Source organism: Planococcus citri, chromosome 3 (assembly GCF_950023065.1).
Source record: "Planococcus citri chromosome 3, ihPlaCitr1.1, whole genome shotgun sequence".
NCBI lineage: Eukaryota > Metazoa > Arthropoda > Insecta > Hemiptera > Pseudococcidae > Planococcus > Planococcus citri.
This window is the reverse complement of record NC_088679.1, coordinates 83,063,922-83,089,247: the sequence shown is the minus strand read 5'-3', so window position 1 is coordinate 83,089,247 and position 25,326 is coordinate 83,063,922. Positions and strand designations below refer to the sequence as shown.

Genomic DNA, 25,326 nt, shown 5'->3' with positions numbered 1-25,326 from the left:
ATCATCGCAACGTCGTGCTTACTAATTCATATTTCATACAATGATACGAATAATATGTACAGTACAAGCCACTTTATGCGTCAGATTAGGGAGCTTTTTAGTCATATTTCACGCTGCACTGTTAGATAACAGATATGTAATATGTATGCACTACGAAGACAATATATTCTCTTGTATTGTTTGACCGTTTTCACCCCATTTCTGTCTTCGTTATTAGAATATTCAATTCAACAGGTAGGGTACTAAAAGTAAGACTAAAGTAATATTACTCGTAGTACAAGATCTGATACGTAAGACCAAGACAGACCAACCAACCAACCCAAACAGTAAACTATCCACCTACACGGTAAACATAAACATATCACTCGTACGACCGTATGTACATAGATGCACATCTGTGTACACTGTACACTGTACAAAGGAAATTGCCAATAATGGACGCACCAGCCAGAAAGAGAGTTGATTAACTGCTCTCGCGTGTTCCCTCTTTTCTACGTATTACACCCATCTCGGCACACAAATGCAATCAAATCTACATAATCATCAAACAAACAAACAAATCAGAATCGTAAGTCATGTCTGGTTGTATGGCAGCTTCCAACCACGTACTTAATTTTCAAGTTTTGGAATGGTACTCAATTCAATCCATCATCCTATGCAGACGCACCCCTACACACAAAACTGGTTCAATCGTCTTCTTTCCTCTCTGAAAAAGGGATTAACCAAGAAAAGCTACGACTTCTCGAAGTGTATGCCTCCGATTCGGATTTGAACATTTTGCAATCAGCATCGTCCGCACACCCGCGACCCGTGGTAAACATTTATTTTTTGTAGCCCACATTCATTTTTCAATTTTTAGCGAATTTTTGAAAATTCAACCCTCGTATCGTAGATTATTTTCTTACGCATACTCCAACCAAGTGCATACTTCTTCTGACTCCCATTAAATAGGATCTAGGGTGTAATGTACCTTTTTGGTGGAATTTTTTTTTTCGCTCCCATTTCCTAAAGTTGTTACCTCGGATGAGAAAATCACACCATGAAATTTCCACCCCCCTCGGTGAAAAATAAAAATGATACCGGTGAGTCCCCTCCCTCATTTTACAAAATATAAAAAATCGAAATATCGAAGAAAATTTTCAAAGTTGTGAACTTTCTAGTTCCAACTATACATACCAACTTTAGCCCCCTATCACCACCACCCATGACTAGCCTGTGGATTAGAGGAAAGAGCACTTTATTTATGTACATACATATAACTAGGTACTTATGAAAAAATATCTGGTAACGCCCTAAAGTTGTCGGTTTTCATGAGAAAAATTTTTCCAACCATGTTAGTAAAAATAGTAGTGCCAGGAAGTCCCCTTTTCCCTCCACCAGTTCTCAAAATATAAATAAATCCGAAAAATCTAAATTTTTACGTTTTTTTCACCTTTTAATTCATAAATTTTGTCCGCATTTACATTAGAAATAGTGTCCAAGTGTTTTTCACCCTTCATCAAAAAATGAAAAAAATTAATATTTTCATGGTTTTTTTTTTGTGTTTTTTTTTTTCAATTTTGTAACCCAGTGCCCCCAAAGATGAATTTCAAAAATATCGGAAAATTGCCACAACAACTACAAAAAAAATAAAAGAATTTAGAGGAAAATTATATTTGATAGAACAAAAAAGCTTTTTAAGTAATTTCGTAAAAATCAGGACTTTTGTTTATGGTAAACTTGGAATCAAAAAGAGGACTTTTTAGTAAAGCAATGCAAAAATCAATGCTTTTTGGACGTTTTGGCAAATGAAAAAAACGAAAATTTCCGATCAATTTTGGCAAAAATTAGTATCATTCGACCATTTTATCAAAAACAAATTTGGCAGAAAGAAAGACAGAACCGTATAAGCGAGTTTGGCAAAAAACAGAACTTTTGAAACAATAAGAGGACTTTTAGAAGAGATCAGGCGAAAATCAATTCTTTTTGATAATTTGTGGCGAGGGGGTGCAAAAAATTATGAACTTACAACTTTCGAAAATTAGCGATGAAAAAGGCCTATTTAGGGGTATTTTGCTCGGAGAAGAAGAATTTTCAAATTTGTATCTGCAAACATCAATTTTACGTCTTTTTTTGATATTTTTCAACTTTGGGGGCTTCGTGCAAGGGGGCTAACATCATTTGGAGGACCAAGGGAGGTTTTTTTTGAAAATGTGCTTACGTAGAAAACAATTTTTTTTTCTTATTTTCCAAGTTTACGGGCTCGGGGCTCTATACAAGAGAGCCAGCATCATTTTGGGAGTCCATGTAAAGGTTTTTTCTTGAAAGGGGGATTATGTACTCGTAGAACAATTATAATGTGGAAACGAGATATTTTCATAAATTTCCTTCTGATTTGAATCAGGGTGTCCAGCTGTCCACTCATTTCTGGAAATGATTTTCCCTGACTTTTCCAGGTTTTCCAGACCAATTTTTCCATTTTTCCAGACAGACATTTTTTTAAAATTTTCTATGCTTACCCCACACTTCAATAAAAGAGGAATTGGGGGGGGGGGGTGTAATTTTATTTCATAAGCTTCTCTTCGAACTTGATACTTCTTCGGATATAAAAGACAGCTAAACTTCGATCATTAACTTTTTAAATTAAAAATAAATACTTAAATGAATAAAACATCCATCAATTTTGGCCAATTTATACAATATTCATACGACTTATAAAAATTTTTCTTTTGTTTTTTGGATTTTTGGAGGCCTGAAAATGTGAAATTTGTTCATTTTGAAATGAGAAACAAATTGGCTCGGCTAGAACTTTTGAAAATTTTCATTTCGAGATGCCTAAAAACGAGGTTTTTTTAATGCAAAGAGTTTATTTTTTGGTTTCTTAAATTTTATTTTAATATTGGAATGATGTTTTTTTTTGTTGAAAGAACTGAAGTTACTTTGGAAAAAGAAAGAAGAACAGGTTCGAGCGAAAGCTTCTGAAAATTTGCATTTCGAGAGGCATAAAAACGAGGTTTTTCATGTGGGGACAAGTAGTTTTTTTTGGCTTTTAAAATTTTAGAATTTGAATGATCGTTTTTTTCGAAGGAAGTTGATTTTGACAAAGAAAACAGAACAGGCCCAAGCGAGGGCGAAAGCTCTTGTAAATTTGTATTTTGATATGCATAAAACGATGTTTTTTTGTTAGAAGTTCATTTTTTGGTTTCAAAACTTGATTTTTATTATCTAGAAATGTCCATCTTGTTTTTGAAAAAGAAAAGAAAACAAGCCCGAGCGAAGCGAGGGCAAAAGCTTCTGAAAACTTGTCTTTCGAGAAGCAAAAAATAACGGGCTTCTTTCATCATAGGTCCTTATTCAAAATTTGCAATTCATCGTTTTTTCAAAATTCCAGGGATTTTTCGTGAAAATTACGAAATTCCCTGACTTTTCCAGACCGACCAAATTCCCAGACTTTTTCAGTCTTGTGGACACCCTGTTGAATTAATTCTTATGTTTTGTGATTTTTTTCAACTTTGAAAGGTTCCCTTACTCCAGGGGTCCAATATGGTTTGAAAGGCCGTAGAAAAGTTTTTCTCGAAAAGGGGGTTATTTAGAAAAATTCTGACCCAGAAACGAAACTTTGGCGGGTGGGATGTGGAAAATTCCAATTTCGCAAAATAAGGTACCTATATACACCCATGAACTGTCGCAAGTAAAATGCCTAATTTATGATTTTTTTTCCTTTTCTTCAACATCAACGTTCAAAACTGTCGTACGCAGGAACTGAAAATTATAAAAATACCGATAGTGCTGTTCGTTGCATATGTCAGGTTATGTTTTGGTGTTACGAGGAGCGCGGTGCGGCGCGGCGCGGCGTCACGTTATTCTACATTATGTAATTCGCCCAGTCTGCTTCTCTTTTATCTGCTTAACGTTTGATCAAATTTGTCGGGTGACGCAGAAAGCTCGGTGTGAACCTGAACAGTTCGCGGGTGTTGGGAATTAATTTAGTCAAATGAAGCCTTTAACGGTGTCTTTTTTAGAGAAGAATAACGAACAGCGCGGCGCGACATACGCGTACCTAAACCTATACGGTTGTTGTTAGCGGTTACCTATTGAAATTTCATTAATCTTGGCATTTGACGTACGTCTGCGTATATCTTAACGTTTCCGTATGAATTCGACTTGATCGAGCTATCATACTGTATTTGTATTTCGCGTTGGTTGATACGAGTAAGGAATTATACATATAACTACAAGTAACAACGTCTATCGGAGTACCTAATATGCGCTTTCAAACTGACGTATGTATTTTTGCCTCGTCTCTGAAAAGGATCCCACATGTACCGGAAATAAAAAACCATAGATCTTGGAATTTGTCAATTTCTTATACTTAATTATACGAGAAATTTCCGTTCAACAAACAATAGAAAAAGTAGTCGAAAAAGAGGTCTATGTGAAATTTTACGAATGATTTTATCACTGTTATTCGACGCTTTCATTAAAATATGTACAAGCATTTTATCACCACACTTTTGAACTCGATCATCAAGGCTCGCAGACTAAAAAAGTTGCCGGAAAGGCGAAAATTAAATTTCCAACAGTGAAGTTGACGAAATGACGATAATATGTATCGTTTTTCGAAATGGCCTCGTAAGTAAGTTAAGTACTGTACCTATCTGGTATATCCGCAGCCGCACCGCACCGGTAATCCGGCATTCGGCATTCGGCATTCGGCAAGCGCAGGAATTTCATTTCTGTTTCTGTCAACAAGCAACAACCACGCAACTACGAGTATTTGTAGAACCGGTCCACCCAACATATTGCGCTGCCCGCCGCGCCAGAGACCTTTACCACGCACGCGTGCATCAGCAATCGTTTATCGAACCGAGGAGAAAGTTGCGACTTGCGAGTCATATTACTCGTATTCAGTATTCACTTCCAACCTCCTCCTCGTTTACTTATACGCAGGAAAAGAAAAAAATTCCACTGCTCACTGCTCACTGCTCAGTGCTCATTGATATCGTAAGTTGGTACCTCTACCTACTACCGACTACCTACTATACCTAGCCTACTTCACCGTCAATACACGTACTACCTACGACCGACATACGTAGAATTATTGGGCATCGGGCAACTGTAGATAATTTTTGAAAAACCGTGTAACACGCTGATTCCCGACTTTCTATGATTCTAAATCTCCATATTATATGTACGAGTACGTAATTACTTAATCCCTTTTTTTGGTGGTGCAAATTCATTTCAGCCCCCTCTTCTATTCTATACTCTCATCGCTAACGCTAATGTTTGCCTCTCGCATTTCAAAATTGGGTAGCACGATTGCCAAATAGGTAGGTTATTACTATTAGGTACGTGTAGTACGTACTACGTACAAGGATTATTTCACACGTATTCGTGTTTTTATTCCAATCTGAATCGCACGTCTCAAAACAATTTCATCCGTCACGTCAGGTGAGCTTTTATACGAGTACACTCGAAAATCTTGGAATTTTCAAATTATCTAGAAGAAAAAATTCCCAATTTTTTTAAATCTTAAAATCTTTTAATGCCCTTCAAAATCTAGTACCTATTTTTCTGACAGCGACGTGGTATTAAGATTTTGAAATAAACTGCTGATAATACCGTGGCAGATCATCATTAAAATTTCCTTACATGTATAATTGGAATTTCAACTTCGAGTTTGAAAAATTGGCCCTAATCGCACGTAATCCGATAATTTCACAACACGTTATACGTTTACGTACTCGTATTACGTACGTAGACGTACGCAACGTACATACTCGTATTGCAGAGTTTAAATCAAAAAACACATCACCCAATCGCAGATTATAACTACAAAATCGTTTTTCTTATGCAAAAAGAAGGAGTAGGTGGAGAAACAAATCGTGACAAATCGAGAAAATCGAACAGTCCCGGTTGAAAAATTCTACTTCACTGTCGAGGAAAGGTTTTCGAACCGGGTAATGCTAAATTGAAAGAGCATGCAAAAATACATACATCAGCAGTCAAAATTTCAGACGCCATAGTGCACTTAAGGTGAATTTTTGAAAATCAAATTCGCTCCAAATAGCAAGCGATTCTCAGTAAGATACTCGCATTTTTTCAAAATGTTTCGATTACAAAGTGGAGGAGGGGGGAAAGCTAAAATTTATTCGAATCGGAATTTTTTTAAGTCAAAATTTCCAACTTTCAAAGAGATCTGAAAAAAATTGGTAGACTCGAATACTTTTTTGTACCTATTTCTAACGAAAAAAACAACGTTTTTGGCAAATTCAACAAAAAGAAAGATTTGGCTAATTTTTGGAAAAATATGCGAGTTTTCGAAAACGCTTCCTCTTCGAGTACCCCTATCCCCCCTTTCTGGAGCACCTCCGGAGCTTGACATTTTTTTGAGTAACTTTCAACTTGAAATGAAATGAAGGTCTCCGCCGAATTTGATCAAAATCTGCCGACGACTGTTACGTATGTACCTTTACCTACCTATGAATTTCCGGCAGTTTTGACAAACAAGCAGGACTGTTTTTATTAAATTTCGTTTAAAAAGTTTAAAAAAGAGTAGAATATTTCTTTAAATTCTGCAGAAATAGCGGAGGTTTTCTGTAATTTATCAAAAATCAGGAAATTCCGGTAGCTTTTGCAGAAAAATGGAAATTTTTGGCAAGAAAAAAATATAGGTACATTTATAGTAAGTAGTTCAATTTGAGCAAAAATGATAGACTTTTCAGAGCAATGCTGGAAAACACCCGGATTTTTGGCGATATCAATGAAAAGGCGGCGCATACTTGTTTTACCATGTTGGGAAATAGGCGGTATTTTTTTGAAAATTTTCTAAAAAAGCAAAAAAAATTCGGAATTTCTGCTTTACAAAGTAGGAATGCAGGAATTTCAGCAAAATTCGTTTTTAAAAACGGGGATTTTTTCAAAGAATTTTGAAAAAAAAGTTGAAATTTTGATAAATTTGAGCAAAGAAGCGTGGGTTTTTGCCAGTTCGGAACCGTGTACAATTGTACATATTTCATTTCTCCAGCGATTTCACTAGTTCCAAGTGCATTTCTTGGATAGTTTTCACGGCATTTAGCCTAAAAGTAGTCTCAAATACATACTATGTTTTGGAACTGAGCCATCACCTCTCAAAACAGGTTAGGTAGGGGCTAGCGCTAGAGCGAAAAAACTACGATTTGTTTGAAAATTCATCCTCTTCGAAGACTCGTATTTTCTTTCCCCTCCAGGTTCACCTCCGCGGAGCTAAAAAAAATTTCCGCGTGACTTTTAACTCAAAATGAAGATCTACGCTGAATTCGGTTAAAATCCTCCCAAATTTTTTTTTTTTGCGATCTCCTCCCTAATGTACTTACCACCCTTTCAACTCTGCAGATTGACTGAACTGTCAAATAAAAAATTTTGAAGACATTGAAATGAACTTTAGTATCCAGAATTGAGGGTCTTGGTGGAATAAGGTCGTTCGGCGCCTAAGGCCCTTTTTCCGCGAATGGTCTTAAAATAATCTCCGAAGCCGAAGACTTGCGAATCTACCCACCAACTTTCAGTTCACAAAACGCTTCCTTCGCAGAGCTACAGGTTTTTAAAGACGACAGGGTCGCGTTTTCGCATGCATTACTACGTAATTACTAGGTACCGCATATCCGGGTTTCCCCGTTTCTTCACAAAAATACACGATTCCGGATTGAAAATTTTAGTAAATGACGACGACGACGACGACGACGACGAGAACGATGATGATTAGAGATATTGTGTCTTTATATCGCGCTATTTGTATCAGTATATTACGATTTTGACTATGAAACTTCTATAGTTCTATATAAAATTAATTTTTTAAAAACTTTCACAGCTCTACGTTCGGTATTTTTCATTCATACAGTCGATAATCGCTCTTTTCAGCAATCAGCATCTCATTTTCGATCTTTCTACTCGTAGCTTCGTTTGGATTAGAAATTTTTCGGCCGTGCCACTTCGAACACCCCCTCTTAAGCGGTTCTGTTTGAGGGAAGAGGAGAGCACAAATTCACCTTGCATCGGGTTCTCTAGCCCTTTTATCGAGTCGAATACATTTTTTTAGATGCCTACATATGTACGTACGTACTCGTAGTCGTATGTACACGTATGTACGATTGTACGACCACCACACAATTTATACCTATACTACCTACTAGGCTACTGTACTACCGCCTATAAATGAATTAATATTATACCGTAAATCTATCGTAGGCTAATCTATGGCCAACTCAATGGATGCGCATTGCACATTGCACGTACCTGAACTTGAAATATGGTAATCGAGTCGTCCAACATTTGTACCCGCACGCCGAGCATTTTACCAGATTTCTTTGGCGTGGCGGGAGGCGTCTTGGATGTACTCGTAGATGTGCCGCTTCCGTCGACGCCGGCCGGAGTGGATTGCGCGTGTGCCAAAGTGTTGACGAAGGTGCGCGGTGCCGAAGCCGAAGCCGATGATGGTAAATTATTAGAGTCCATCGTCGATCGTGAAAACGTATGCTGCATCGGTCTGGGTACTCGTGCCTTGTTGGACGCGGCGAATTGCCGGGATGAGGCGGCGGAGATGGCTGAGACCGCCGTTCTGCCGGATAGCTTATCTCGAAGCTCCTAAACGAGCTCGTTTAAGAAAACGAATCTCCCAAACGCGTAATTCGATCGCCAAGCATTATCGAGTTTGATATCGAAACATCGATAATACTGATGCGTGATTGCGTAATATGCGTAATCGTACGAGTACGAGTACCTCCTAGGTATTTAACGTATACGGGTGGGTGGGTGGGTGGGTGGGTGGGTCACCGGTGGTAGCCCTGCATCCGTACAGCTTTTAGCTTTTTCGGGCTCGCTGACAAGGTGACGGACGTCGTCGTCGATGTCGGTCTTTTCGCATATTTCAGCTCATTGCTCCATGTTACCTATAACAATCAAAACATATACGATACCTAATGATTATTTCTCGTTTAGAAATATGTACATAGGTACGAGTGTACATACACAATACGCATTCTGCGATTGAATTTATTTCGATAAAATTAATCAAATCTTCGTCGCGTCGCAAAGATACCTAGTACCTACTCGCCTCATTAGCATTACATACATCTACGTAATCTACCGTACACCGTACGGCGTACACATTACATAGGTACAGGTAGGCCGCCGCCGCCGCCGCGCCGCACCGGTCAACAAAGTTGTCAGCCGAGTAACGTAAACTTTTCCACTTTTCTATTCGAGTTAAATCTCTCAAAATACCCACTTATACTCGTCGTACGATTACTACGCGAAATTTCAGAGAAAAAACGGTAGCAGTACGAAATGAAATTTCATCCTCGACCCGCATAATCTAATCAGACCAGCGCTGCAGCGCGGCGCAGCGTTGCTAATTGAATTTTTGAAAGCTAATATGGCTCAACGCAAGCAGCAAACACAGCTTTATTGTGTGTTGGAGGAGTTCAACGCGGTCCAGGGGAACCGTGGTACGGGGCACGGGGTACGGGGTACGGGGTACGCGGAAATGTACTCGGCGCTGATAAAGTTGAATTCGCTTTGAAAACCAAAGTACCCGACTATGGTTGGACAATGACATTTAACCATGTACGAGTAGGTCTTAACTCTTAAGTAATTCAAATGATCGAATTCTACAGTACATCTACATACCGATATCATACGGACCAATCTCGATTAATTTTTTTCCTAATGTCAATACCTGATCGTGGAAAAGAACCTACGTAGTACTCGTATTCAAATCTGACAAGGGAGATGCCCCAGGTAACAATAACATGCACCGATTTTAATGATTCTCGCACCATTGGATAGAGGACATCGAACATAGTCTACCACGAAATTTTCAGCTGCTGAAGTTGATACTCGTATTTCAGCCTTCCAGGGCGATTTTTCAATTTTCACATGGCAATTTTGAAAAATTGGCCAAAAACAGTCGGCGGAGGTCGCATACCGAAACTTTCGATATTATTTGGGCATTTCAATACATATGATAAGACTAGCCCACGGTGAAATTTTCAGCTGCTGAAGTTGATATTTCAGCCTTCCACAGGGCAATTTTTCGATTCTCACATGGCAATTTTGAAAAATTGGCCAAAAATAGTCGGCGGAGGTCGCATACCGAAACCTCTCGAGGTCGATTTTTCGATTTTTTCAAAATTTTATTGCAATGTGAAAATCGAAAAATTGCCCTGGAAGGCTGAAATACGAGTATCAACTTCAGCAGCTGAAAATTTGTGGTTAGACTATGTTCAATGTCCTCTGTCCAATGATGCAAGCATCGTTAAAATTGGTGAATGTCACTTGGGGCACCTCCCTTGTGAGCTAATCCGAACAGTGCAATTAGTGTAAGCATTTTTCAGTCCCATGATTTTGGGGAATGGTTGGTAAAGCAATTACATATTTTGCCGTAGTATTTTGTAATTTCAGGTAAAAAACGTAACTTTTTCATCTTTTTGGACAATTTTTGGAAGAGAGCAAAACTTTTTGGAATTTTTCGCAAAAAACGAAAATTTTCGTCATAGATGTACCGATGAGAAAATTTCGAATTCGTTGAAATGAAATACACAAAATACGATACACTGTTTTTGCTTGCTTGGTTTCTCGTTGCTTACAAGCGAGGTAATCTATCAATAGGTAGGCTTACCATTAGTATTGATATTGATGCGTAGGCGACAGACGTACACTGTACAGCTGTACGAGTACACCTATCCATGTACCTCTACGTATACTCGTACTTGCGAGTTGCGATGCGAATGTACGATTCGTTTAAAATAAACATCACTTTTTGTAAGTATTATAACCAGGCCACATTTAAAACCACCAAGTTTCATTGCTTTGTAAACAGATCGTTGACGTTTGACTTGGCGGCATCGGCACAGTGTGATGCAAAAGTCCTAGTCCTGATTTGTTGAAATGGCTCTTATTTTGATTGGAAAAAATCAGGAACGGTGGCGGGTGAGGGGATTTCACGAGAGTTCGAGAAATGGATTTTCAAATAAATCGCGCCATGTGAAAAAAAAAAAAAAAGCCATCAGCTATTCGCTGATTGCAAGAGAGTTTTTGCATTTACCTTTTGCTTATTGGGTGATCTAATGCTCTATGCTTTTGAATATTTCTTCAACAAATCTCGATGGTATGCTCGATATAATCTCACCTCAAACATTTACCATCAACTTGAGAATTGATTTTTCTGAATTTACCGTTTCAATTCTTATATAGATTCTTAGAAAAATGCCAGATTTTCATAAAATTTCCGACGACTTTTATATCAATATTATCGACAATAAAATTTTGAATTGAGTTCGGAATTTAGAAACAAACATAAACATAGACAATTATTTTTGCATATTGCTTAGCATTATAAAAATCTACTCGCTGATTGGCTTATAGCTGAAATACTACTCACTGATTGGATAATGTATTATTGACGAAAGTACGACTACGACGACAACGAAAAAGTGGTTACAATAGAGTTTTTTCGCGCTTCGCGCAAAAACTCTAAAACCTTTACGCAACAATAAAATTATTATATCGGAATTTTTGTTAAAAATTTATTACTAGGCAACGGGTAGTTTTTGGAACATCACCCACTTTACTTTTCATTCGGAGAAAAGCTATCAAGCGTGATCACGATTTTGGTATCACACTATACACCTTACGTTCACGTACAAAGCTAACGATTCGTTAAAAAACAGATGCGTCTTTTGGGGATGGTTTTTAATTGGCTTTATGATACGCGTATGTATACGAAGAGCCTTAATTCGTGTGAAAGCGGGAAGAGAGAAGACGAATTACGTACGCAGCTCCGAGTCGCAATCTCCTCGTCGGAATTAGAGTTAGAACTAGAAGAGAGGCTTACTTTACTTTATACTCGTATACTCGTGTACTTACTCATATGTAATGTACTATATACCTATGGTAGAAATCTCCGTTGTCTTCGGCGGAAGTATACATACGATGTATTTCGAAAAATTCTAATTCGTAAAGTTTCCCTCGAGAGGATATTTTTCTCGAAATCGTACATTTTGTTTCGTATACAAATAAAATTGTTTTTCATAGCGTTACTGAGATGCTGCATAGGTATTTTGATGAGAAATCTTTCAAGTTTTAGAAAACTGTAGAATCCTATCTTTCGTCCTTCGGAAAACAGTTTGTTGGTCCAAAATATCAAATTTCATTCGAAAACAAAAATGGCTCGAAATGTGAAACTCGGACTGAAGGAGGGGGGGGGGGGTTGATTGAAAATTTCCCTGCGAACAAAAAACTTTCGAGTGTTTGAATTGTTTCCTTTTTCCGTCATTTCTTTTCGAATAAGTATACTTACGTAGGGTATACGTTCGCGTTGTTTTAAAAAATCTGAATCGCCAAAAGGTAAATTTTGGTTATGGTAGTTTTTGATCATGCTCTTTGCAAAAATCGCAGTCCCCCTTCAAATCGGAGCGGAGGCAGGCACGTCGAAAGGTTCCCTCGCGAATTTAATACGGTTAACAATATCAAAATTATCCGCAATCGAATTGATCTTTCAACAACTGGAATAAAAGTCGAGTACATAAATTTTCCTCATTACACCGTGTTCGTGAATCGTTCAGTTCACAATCACGTGTGAGAAACCGCAAAAAGCGCAGTATCAGCAATCAGCATCCAAGTACTCACATAAGTGGGAAATGTTTACTCGAGTAATTTTTGAAACAATACGACGACGCCGGCCGACGACGATATGTTGTGCTATAGTATGTACCTGGCTATTTCTTTTCCATCTTTGTCACATGTCGCGTGCTGCGCTGTGCTGACTGCTGTGCCCAAGTAACCTTGACTTTTCGTTGATATTCGATTAATTCGATACGTGACCACGGATGTGAAATGAGGAAAAATATAATATGTGAATGTGCCCTACCTTGATTCGCAGTCACATTTCCCTTCTACGCACGAGTATCGCTATCGTTGGTTAGGTATTTTACGAGTATTATCATTCATCCGACCACCCACCCACCCCCCTCGTACGCTTGTGTTGTTTCTGTGCATTGGGAAAAAATCAATCGTTGAAAACGACCTAACAACCCTTGAAAATAACGTGGTTGAAATGTTACGAAACAGGCAAATTCTGGTAATTACTGGTTGTCTACCAGCTTAAAAATCCAAGAATCCCAGTCTTACAGCATGTACAAATATCTAATAGCTATACTAATTACTAACGTATGGTACAAACTCGAAATAGTAGTTTATGCAACTAGGGAGTAAAACTAAAAGTGATTTTCGACGAATTTTGAGGTTTATGGCCCGAGATGCGAGGAAAATAATTCAAAATCGTCGAAAATCACTCTTACACTCGCTGGTTGAATAATACATATATATTATATCAATATATATATCGCCGAATGTTACTTACTTACTTACTTACTTACTGGGTGATAGAAATTATTAGAGAAACTATGATAGCTAGAAAGCTCAAACTTGGGGTGTGGAAAGGTGTGGATAACAGGTTGTCAGGAAAAATCTAAAAACTTTGAAAAGTTAATTAGGAAAGCTTCTAGAGCGAGTTGAAAGTTGAGAACTTATACAGCCGAATCCAGTAAAGCGACGTTTTGGAACGTTTAGGGATGTTCAACACGTCATCATGCACTAAAACCGGTTTGGTTGGCGAGTATTCTGTGGCTCTTTCGCGAATACCTGACTGTGGTATCTCACAACAATACAGAAAATCGCCTCTCCCTCTTCACCCTACATTTAATGATTTAAAGCATTTCACGATACAATGTATATTTTTTTTGCCGTTTCCAAACACTCCACAACACCAGACACATGCATCAATAATATGAATAGGTAAGACAATAATTAACAGCCAAGCCTTATTGTACACAATTTCCACGAAAACCAGATCACATAGGCTTACATACATTACATACATTATGCACCAGTAAATCTGAATTTGCATTTCGAAGGAAGGAAGGGAGGGAGGTGGTGAGTTGGGAAACACAGAAAGGATAGATAGAGATATTAGATAAATCAGATTTCAGAATATTTTGTCTGCATTTTAAGAACTTGAAAAAACAATGTTTGAAATTTTATTCATGTTGAAATAGAATTTTACTTATCACTCAAGAAAAAAATCATTAAAGGGTACCCCTGTTGTGATAAGTGAATAATTCGGTGATGAGATATCGTGGGAAATTGTAAAATAGGAAAAAACATGAGAAATTGATTCTCAAAATGAGAAAAAAATGTAGGAAATTTTGAGATTTCGACCAAAAAAGTGAGAAAGTGAAGAGATTTTGAGATTTGAGTGGCTTTACTCTTTAAAAAATTATAATAATATCGGACCATTTTTTATACCAAAGTTTTAAAATTAGCAGTTGTGATTTTTATTTTTTCCTCGCTTTTTTCTTTTTTTGTTTTTTTATAAGTAGGTACTTTTTTCGTAATTTTAATTTCAAAAAAATGGGAAAACCAAGGGAAATAATATCATGAATTTTTGTCGGAAAAAGTGGGGAATTTCCCGCTTCTAAAATCGAAGATAAGGGGGAAAATACAATTTTGATATCCCATCACTGAGTGAATAGGTTTTTTAAAGCCCAAATTTTGAAAATATTCATATGTTCAAGAATATGTTATCAAATTAATAAATCGCAGAGCATCTTTTGGGGAACCAAAAAAAAAAAAAAAAATAGAATTTTAAACTTCTGTGGTGTATAGAAATACGGAAGGTGAATCCGTAGATTTTTTACAAATTTCATGGACTGTATGCCAGGCAAAAAGCTGAGAAGAAAATAATTTCAAACTGAACCAAAGTACATACATAGGTATTTTTTTCAAATTTTTTGAAGTGGTGGACCTCGGTCAAAAATCCAAAAAACTTATTTCTTGAGGGTTCTTTCATTTGTTTTCGAGCTTCTTAGTTACATTTTTCATTTTTTTAAATATTACTTCTAACAATGACTGTATGAAAACAAGAGTAAGAGGCTTGAGCAACGTGAAGATCAGGCGAGCAGCCCGAGCGAAGCGAGGGCGCGAGCTGTTGAGTGAAAGGAAGAGGCAAAGCCTGAGCGAAGCGAGGGCCATGCGAGCAGCCCGAGCGAAGCGAGGGCGCGAGCCGGGGGTTGGAGCCGCGAAGCGGCTCAGGGGGCGTAGCCCCCTAGTATATATATATTTGTCGAGTGAAAATTTGGAGCAGTTTATGAAAAAATGCGAGATTTTGACAATTTTATAGCAAAATACATACATGCTTTTTCGCAACTACATACTTCTGGCAAAACAACGAGACTTTTGGCTGAATTTCAGAAAAAAGCGAGACCATTATTTTGACAATTTTTAGCAAAAAAGTAAGACGTGGAAATTTTTGGTAAAAAGCAAGATTTTGAAAATTTCAACTATTCATGCAACAATGGAAAAAAGCTGTCAACTTTTTCAAAATTGTAGTCGAAGAATGAGAGCTTTTGCAATTTTTTGATGAAAACGAAACTTTTTGGCAATTTTTGCCAAAAAGGCTAGACTTTGAAAGTTTTAGAAAAAGGTGGAACTTTTTAGCAATTTCTCAAAAAAGAGAGACTCTGGATTACTTTTTGGAATTTTTTGTGAAAAAAGTGAAAATTTTAAGCAGTTTTCGGGCAAAAAACGAGACTTTTGAGCAATGTTGATTCGAGGCGAGACTATTTGTTGTTTTTGGCCAAGACTGCAACAATGTAAGCAGAAGGTAGGGCTTTTGGGCAAAAAAATCTGAGGCTTTTATCAAAAAGAACTTTCGACGATTTCTGTTGAAGAAACGAGAATTTTCAACAATTTATGGGAGGAAAGAAAACGTTATCAACATTTTGTCTTTCTGTTCTTCTCAGGAAGCTTAACATGACTGAGATTTGGAAAAATTGAATTTAGAGCCCACCGCATTTCCACCTCCTCCAGAGCAATAGTTACTCGAGTTTTCAAAAATGAATCGCCACTTTTCTATTTATTTTTTTTTCAACATTTCATAAGCTACGTAGTAGCAGTGTTGCCAATGCCACGAGCGAGAAATCCGGAAAATTGGCTGTTTTTCCACTATATACTAGTATGTATACGGTAAATCAACGAATGTGTCAAAATTTCTGTCAGCGAAGAACGAAAAGAATTTCATTCGTCGAATATTTTATTTGTAATAAAATTTCTCGTTCTCGTATAGTACATACATACGTACGTACGTATGGGTACATAGACATACTATATTCAGCCAAGTACGATATATGCTTTGATAGAGAGAATACCTTTGCGCGTTGAAAAGGAAATAATATAACAACAACACCATCACCATCGGGACGGTATGCGAAATAAAAAAAAAAGGAACGCGGCCGCGACTTTTGAAAATTCAATAATGATGGATTTCTTTCGGCAAGTTGGGCATATATATATACGCTTATACGCGTAGTACTCGTATGTACTTTTCGGTTACACGCTTCGTTCTTATTATTACACTTCGTACCTACCAACCAACCACCTACTTTCATTATAGCGTATCATTTTTTAATATATTTAATGGCGGCCGCGCCGCGCCGGTGGCACTGGCATGGTCGGCAGCAGCATCGCCATGCGCCACGTAAACCAGAAAATTGTCAATAAGCTACCGAAAACGCGTTGAAATTTTCATTATTTGAACATAAACTCAGACGGATGAAATTGATATGTCTCGCGTCGCGTCGCGTCGTCTTATTTTCGTATCATTTTACGCTACGTTTTACGCTCTGGCTCTGCGTTTACCTACGTTAGCGTTTTAGCGTTATAGCGTTATAGCCTTATAGCCTTACAGCTCTCGGATAAATTTACAAACAGCGCACGTGTCCGGTGTCGACTTTCAAACAGCCGAAGCCGACGTACACCTCTGCGTATTTACAGCAATAAACTGTAATTTGCGGCACGACCTAGTCTATCGATAAGCCACCGGATCACACCGACACCGACACCGTGTAAAAAGTAATATAACCCAACGAAAAATTGCCGTTTACGTTTGCTTGACACACTTCGTTCTATAGTATTTCTTATGCGTCGGTAGTCGGTCTCGGTACCGATGTCTCCTTCCCAGGTCCCACCTTTCTTCTACAGTTCATTTTCCAATTTGACTGCCAAGTTCGAGTTCGACGCGATACCGAATACGCAGTTTCTACGAGTATGTACCAAACCCTACCAAGCCTCCTTACAAAATGTTCGTAGTTGCGCTTTCCGGATTAAAATAAAAATAAAAATAAAATTAGATTCAACTCCGAAATTCGACGATATTTCGAAAATTTGCCTTCCAAAAAAAGTTCAACTTTGAACTTTTGAAATTATTTGGCAAATATTTTTGAAACTACTCTTAATCACCTTCGAAATGCCACAAACTGATTTCCACCGCAGGTGCAGCAGTGCTGAGCAATCGAATCCCAAAGTTTCGACGTTATTGCGAGAGATTTCGACCGCTGAAAAAAACGAACCGCACCCCGCCTCATCTACCCCAAACAGGTGTTGGAAGGACAGGGATGAGGGAAACTCTCCCCGCTCCTGTCCCTTTCTAAAAATGAGCGAAATTAGAATACCAAACCCGAAAACAAAAATTTCTATACCTCAATTTCAGTTACGGACTTTTGACGAATTTTGGAAAATTCTAAAAATTCAAAGAACAGGGTGTCTAACAAAACTCTTAGACGCACGTAGCTAACTTGAAACTGCGAGAAAATCAAACCGGATTGCCATTATTTACAGGATCAAAAATTAAGTATTTCAGTTTTTTCATTTTTCTGATTTTTTGAACAAATTTTTCATTTTATGGGTTTTTTAAAAAAATTTCAAGCGTGTTTCGAGCAAAATTCGTGACTTTTTCACGACTTTCATGACCGTTAGACGCCCTGTTTTGGCTCGAAACAATTTATATTCTTTTTGAAACTTTGAAAATCGCCCTCGAAACAGCTTTTTTGAATTGTTTTACTCGTAATTCTCAAAAATTCGTTAAAAATCCAAAAATGAACTTAAGCTCCTGAACTTTTCATTACTAGGGTTTAGGACAATCATGCTCTTTTGATTTAGCATGGTTTTGTTCAAATCGAAAAGTGCCAGTTCGAAAATTTTCCTTCGTCAGTTTCTTGTTCAAAAGTTGTCGCGAAAAATACTCCAATAATTTTAGGTGTAAATATGTATTAGGTACTTATGTATTTAATTTTTTGCCAAAATTTCAACACCTTATATCAAGATTTCCATCATAAATGTACATATTATATTGTATACTGTATAGGTATGATTATTTCTTCTTTCTCACCCAAATGCAAAATGATCCGCCCCCCCCCCCATCTATAGGGGAACTAAATGGACACGCAGCTCAGCAACTTGTTTCCTTATTCAACTATTCCCCGTGTGTGGAAGTAGCAACTTGCTTTGCAAATACTCGTACGAATAGAAATCATTTCACGACTTGGAATAAGGTGATGTTTGATACGCTTAGTGATTTAACGACTGCGAAAGCTCTGATTTGGTATTTTTTTACGTACACCAACCACGAGTGTAATGGAGAACTTCTCATTCCTACCTGAGTCAAGAGTATCGTAAACTTGTACGTAGGTATAGGTAGTAGTGGGCTACACTCGGTGCGTCTACGTACTTGTATCGTATTTTGTTATGTGTGCATACTACATATGCGGGCGAGGTGACTGCCAGTGTTCGAATGAATAAATATTTAATGTCGGCTAGATAAGCGTCGCGTTTCCCGCGCTCTTTCTACTACGTGAAAATTGGTCGATTTTGGGTGGTTATAATACTCGTACAGCATATTTTGTACGTACAAATAGCTAGGTACTTCTTCATATACGTACTCACGTACTCGTATAACGCACGGTGTCCAAATCCAAAAAAAAAAAAAATTACATCATTCTTCCAATACGTGTACCAAGAAGTAGTACATAAACGGAAAATTGTTGCAGAGCGTGGTTATTATGAAAACCACGCTCTGCTACCATATGACATTGCGACCCATTTGCAGAATCTTCAAAAATCGCTAATGAGAAAATTTTTGAAAATGAGATTTTCCAAAGTCAGAGATGCCTGAAACGGCTGACTATGAGACACGCGAAGGAATCCCAGAGTTTTTTCTGTCGCATGGTAGCAGAACCGAGCGTGGTTTTCACGAAGACTGCGGTTTTATCCAAATTGACGACAATTATTTCTTTGCAAAAACAAGAAATCGTAGAAAGTGATGACGATGACGATGACAATATTTTCACAAATTGGCGAAAGTTGGACTCGCGAAACCAAGTAGGTATTAAGGCCCTAAGTAGGTAAATAGAGTGAACTACGAGTATACAAAGTTGAAAGACGAAAAAAAAAATATCGAGCCTGTTTTACGCTTGCAAATGCACACAAACACGAATCGCAATGTCCAGCAAAAGCAAAATATCCTGCGCTTTGCTAGCCTCTGTTGATGTTGGGTAGTGGGTAGTGGGTACGAATACGAGTACATACTACATGTAGTTGTAGTATACTATATGTGCGATATACGTAGCAAGAACGCGCGGTACGACATCGCGAGTGTTTCGAGATTCTATACTCTAGTGCATTGAAATTCACCCCTGCCACAGCCGCAGCCGCAGCCCGGCGGCACAGCCAGTACCGATGCCGGTGATTATTCGCTGTGTATGGCAAAAATTATTATCCGCCGTTTAAATTTACGCTTCTTTCAGCGGTTTCCCGCCCGCAACCGCGTTCTCGTCATCTCGTCGTCGTACGTAGACGTACTACGTGTACGTTACGTGCTCGTATTAATCGTCGTCGTCATCATCATCTCAGCATATCACATGTTGAAATGAAAAAAGAGCGAAAGCAAGAAGCGAGGAATGAACTTACAAGTACTTTAATGATCTTTAAAAAAGGACGTTTTCCGCGACAGGCGAGTTTTTAATTGTAGTGCCTCTTGCGAATACTCGTCGTGCACTCGAAGCGTGCTTTTTCCCTCCTCTTCTCCGTCTGTGTCGCGTCGTTTGAGTTTACCAGTACTACGGAGTACACGAGTTGCCGTTTACCATTACCAGGCATTTGACAACGATATACCAGCCATACTTGAATTTTGTTGTTGCACATCGCCGCGTCGCTGTAGGTAAAAGCGGATGCATAATATGGCATTTTTTTTTTTTTTTTTTTTTTTTTTTGATAAAAGGAATACGTTGAATATTAATTTGCCAACTTTGGCGCGGTAATTGGATGAGGGTAATTGCGAAATGTTCATCGGGGAAAAAATGACGTGCTCGTGCAGTTTAAACATTAGATTAGGGGGTTTTCACACTGATATTTTTTGCTCGAAATTGTCGAAAAGCATATTTCTGAATTGCCCCGGCGATGACGGCCGGCCCTCTTATCGAGTTCCTCTCATTTTCTCGATAAATACATAATTATGTACTATACATTCATATTACAACGATGGAACCTTTTTCCAAGGGAACGGTGATTTTTGGAAAGATCATGGTCTGAAACTCCCATAAACCAATCTGACCAAATTAACTTTTGGATTTTTGGCGAATTTTTGAAAATTCAAAGTTGGCCATTTTCGGGGCGATTTACATACGCTTTTCTTAAAAAAAAAAAAAAAAAAAAAAAAAAAAACGCGTTTATTTTGTAAAAATGGTGAAAATTAGTCCAGAAACTATCACCAACTCCCTCGAGCCGAATTTCATCATTCGCACCCATTCTGGAGCCTCCAGCACGATTTTCGCCATTTTTCCAGAATTTAAAAATTTTTCCAGAAGGCGTGGAAATTAATTTGGGCAGCTACGAGTAGAAGAGTAGAATTGTGGCTTACTCTCAACCTGTTTGGAGGAAGGTTTATTCTCATTCGAGCCGATTTCCGGGCGAATAATGCATACGAATGCGTGCTTTTGACAACATTTACTATGTAGTATAGGTACCTAGGTAAGGAAGTAATTTAAAAAATCAAAATTCTCCCTTCGTAGAATGGTTGATTATGACTGAAACTTAGCACTCCTCTCCCCTGATGAACTCGAGTAGCTGAAAATTGGAGGGTAGGGGTTTTTCGAGGTCCTGTTTCGACTTGTCCAAGTTTTATGGACTCTCTCAACCATAATTCACCGATCGTTCTGAAAGTACGAGTAATATTGTCCAAAGTACACACAACGAGACGGCGGTCACCAAACTAACGACCATTTTGTAGTTGTACCAACCAGCGCGACGCGGCGCGGCGTACGAGTATACGATCATCGTATCATTAGCTCTTACCATTAGCGCATCCTGCAACCGAAGTAATCGTTTCTCTGGTCTCGTATGTAAATTGTAAAACCTACCAAGGTATTTTTAGATAATCCGTCGTACTCGTAAATTTGTAAACGTTTAGAGGTTTTGAAAAGTCTACGATTGTCGTTTGGATCGTTCCCAAAATCATAGCCAATGGTGAGAAGGTGAGATGGTGAGGTGGTGAGGTGGCGCAACGCGGCGCGGATATACTAATCTGTAATCTCTCTCGTTCTCATCCTGTTGCCACCTTGGATCGTGGGCATATACAGGTGTGTGCTGTGTGATGCTGATGTGCGTCTGCCTGTGTCATTGTCACCATCATTGCCACCGCGCTAGCGCCATCCAGCCCTACCCCTAACCCGGTTTGATTCGAGTTGAAACGCCCAAACCAAATGTCATGTCGCTGCTTGGGTTACCTTATAACCCCTTACTTTTACTTTTACTTTATCGGTTGTCGCCTGTCGCCTGTCGCCTGTCGGCTCGGCATCGGCATCGTAGCATTGCTAAGTTTCAAGTTGTAAACTACAAATGCGCTCGTGTTGAATCATATCGCATATGATTGGAAATCAGAAAAATCCAAAAAGTGCGAAGCACCTTTTTGGTTCCGAATCGAATCGAAATTTTGGCCAGGGGATTTTTTGAGACGGCGCGACGAGTGGATTTCCGATGTCAGATTTTCCCTTGTCTCAGAAATGGCACATTTTTCGCTTAAAAAATTAGCTAGAAAAAAGTTGTCAAATTTTACATTTTCAATGACGCTTTCTGACTAATTTCAGGTCGCTGAGCTCGAATTCGACGTCCAAATTGACGCTAGTCTATCGGATTGCCAGATAAGGGCCAGTTCTCCACGAAGGAGCGGCGAGTGTTCAAATCGGACAGCAGATTCGGGCTCGGCGCTAGTCGAAAACGACCTTCTATACTCGATTTTTTTTCAATGTTGGAATCAATGCGAAGGGATTAATCACGCATTTTTTTGGGAAGAAAACTTTTGGTCGCGAATCGAGTCGAAATTTTGGCCAGGGGAGCGCACCCTACTCCCAGAAACGGCCCAAAAATGAGCCGAGAAAAGTTTCTCGCATTTTCACCAAAAAAATGAACTATCGAAGTTTTTGTTAATTTGGCCCCTTCAACGCGACGCGTCCATCGACCCCTCAAATGTCCTCCCAGCACGCGTATTTTTCTGACTCGCTGAAACAAAGTCAGCAAAAGCTCGTTTCTCGAGAATAAATAATGAAAAATTATACCAATTTCGAAACGTATCAATGGACGTAGGCGTTTTTGACGTGCGACGATTATAATCGACGTATAATAGGTACGGGTATTTTATTCAAAAAACAGAAACCAACAAAATTTTTTCGCATTCGATTTCTTTAATCAAATCATTCAATCTTGCAGTACTGAGTAGAAATTCGTGGATTCTGAGATGATATTACATACCTATGTCTGTTACGATGTTTGATACTTAAGATGTTTCTTCAACGCATTCGTATCTACCACCTCGCAGGAGACAGAAAAATAAGGACTAATATAAAGTTGAAATTACGAATAAAGAGAAATTAACTAAGAACAAAAATTTAGATAGAAAAAATATTTTCAAAAATCTCGTGCTTAGCAATAATTCCTTAAAATTCAACGCGTATTGTACACAAAAAGTAAACTATCTGTTCAGAAAAATCGAATTTTAAACAAGCATAAATTGTCATAACTCTGTATCTGTAAAAATAACGGGCGACTTAAACAAATAAGTTTGCGTAAGTCTATATGATATCATCAGCGAGTTGATTATTCATAATTATTCGAGTAGGTAAGGTATACAATATAAATACATAAACACATGTATGTACTCGTATGCACTTCGTATGCAAACGTATAGACGTACCTCTACTGGCGATGGCGGTAAAGTGTGATAGCGATACATGTTCTAAGTCAAAGGTCGTATTACTCCACCGCAGTTTCAAAAACATACTCCAATTATACGTTACATAGTTGCTTACAACAACCAACCTGCAGATAAGATTCAGCATAAAAATACTGGTAAGTATCGAGTTGTTGTAGTGTCGCTGCGCCGTATTATACTTATTTACTTAATAGGTATAGGTAAAACTCTCAGTACCGCACTGTTTTCAGAGCGGTATTGTTACACTTTACCGGCTACTTTCAGCAGTACGGTACTGACGCGAGTTTATCAGTGACACAACCGTAATATCAACAATACCTATGTGAGTATGCATAAAATGGCGATTAGTGAATCTTTATAACATTTTTCAGACGTTTTTGAGCGAATCTATTCTAACTGAACTATTAAATTAAATATTCTTCTGTACTTTCAATACTATGATTAAGGATTTGGGCCAGTTCATTCCTCATATTCGTACATATTCGATGAAATTTAGTTTCAACTTTCAAAAGATATCAAGTTACGTTGTTAAATTCTTTTATGAATAATTTTTTCAAAGTAAGAACATCATAGACCACAGTACCTGTTGATAATTCCTTGGGAGAGTTGATTTACAAACAAAACACACATTGAGAATGATCAAGTGAAGTGTAACTAATTTCGAGAATAAACGGTAATACATAATATGAGTATATAAGTACTTTGGTAAAATTCACATCACTTTGTTATCATCACATTATAAACAAAACAAAATTCATTTTCTGATACCTAGATAGAAATTGAACATCCACGATTTATTTCAAAACTAAACGAACTAAACGAAGTAAAATTCACTCAAAGAAGTAAGAAATCACATGTACGTAAATCTGTAATCTACTTTCAGCCAGTTCATTCGAAGGTATTCGATGAAATTTGTGTTCAAAAGATATCAAGTAACCATGTTTTAAAATTCTTTTTTGAAGAATAAATTGTATGTACGAGTACATAACTAAACTACTACGTACTTCAGTAAAATTCACATCACTTTGTTATCATCACTTCACATTTGAATGTAAATACTAAAAATCGAAATTGATTTTGTGAATAAATAAACTAAAACAAAACGGAATTCATTTTCTGATAGATAAAAATCAAACACCCATTGCTTTATTTCAAAATTAAACGAATAAGAAGAAAGAAATTCATATTCAAGAAATCAAAATCACTACCACATGTACGTACGTTATCTTTTCTATCTACTGAAAAACACGCTTCGAATGTAAAGCAGGGTTGCCATTTAGATAAATAATTAAAGAACTACAATTGTAATTTTTTTTACATTTTTGTGTAATTTTGTACGCATAGTGACTTAAAGACAACTGCCTTGTTTTAAACAGTGAGGCACTGAGAGCTTTACCTATACTAATTAAGTAATATACTATTATCATTGGGCAAGTATCAAGTACATCTACATACACATACGATACAAATTGAACCAACGAGGCAACGAGATAGGAACACTGTTGTTGCGGTGGAGAGTGGAAAATGTACGAGTACGAGTATGAGTAATGAGAGTATACAGATACACTATTCAGACGAATCGATAGGGTAATAGTATACTGTAATTACTACTTAATACTAATTAGCTACAGCTGCGATTAAACGATGCGTTTATATCGACCATTTGTAATGATCGTGATTACAAAAATACGTACGTACGTATTTTCTAAACGCGCGCGCGCGTGTAATGGAGCAAAATTTACCGAAATTTACATCAGTTTCATACGTACTCGTACTTTGTACTCAATACTTATCTTTTGAAGCTACTCTTCGCAATAACTCGATGACAAAAAAAGATTTCCCAAAAATCTACTCCGACAAACACAATTTTCAGTCTTAATTAAAACAATCTAATGAAAAAGAAAGGTCTGTTTTTACTCGCACTACGCGGTGCCCATGCGGCCATGCCCACAACCAATGCGAATGAAATGATTCGAATTTCGGCTTTGTAAAATTCAAACGATAATCGTTGCTGTTTTTTAAAGCAAAAAAATTCAAACGGAATGGAAAACGTTAGAAATGGGTTTTAAATGAAGTTTTCATTTACGAGTAATGCTGCGAGCCCCGAGGGCATTGGGCGAGGGAAACGTAGACATAGACATGTAACGCGACGACGACCTATATTTTCTCTGGTAAAACGGGCTTCCGAGCTAACGCTAACTTTTGGGATTCGT

At 37.8% G+C, this 25,326-nt stretch overlaps 1 protein-coding gene across 2 annotated transcripts in view; it reads right to left on the bottom strand.

The window, feature by feature from the left end:
- The window catches only part of Cdep (Chondrocyte-derived ezrin-like domain containing protein), an 83,733-nt gene that overhangs the window by 33,613 nt on the left and 24,794 nt on the right, over window positions 1-25,326 (bottom strand). Inside the window, exons 2-3 of one of the 2 annotated variants that reach the window (XM_065356130.1) lie at window positions 23,096-23,220; window positions 8,254-8,906 (exon numbers count right to left, since the gene is read on the bottom strand). In XM_065356130.1, coding sequence (XP_065212202.1) covers window positions 8,254-8,499 — 246 coding nt within the window. In that variant the 5' untranslated portion in view covers window positions 8,500-8,906; window positions 23,096-23,220. The remainder of the gene's footprint in view (window positions 1-8,253; window positions 8,907-23,095; window positions 23,221-25,326) is intronic. The other variant, XM_065356129.1, reaches the window with a different exon arrangement.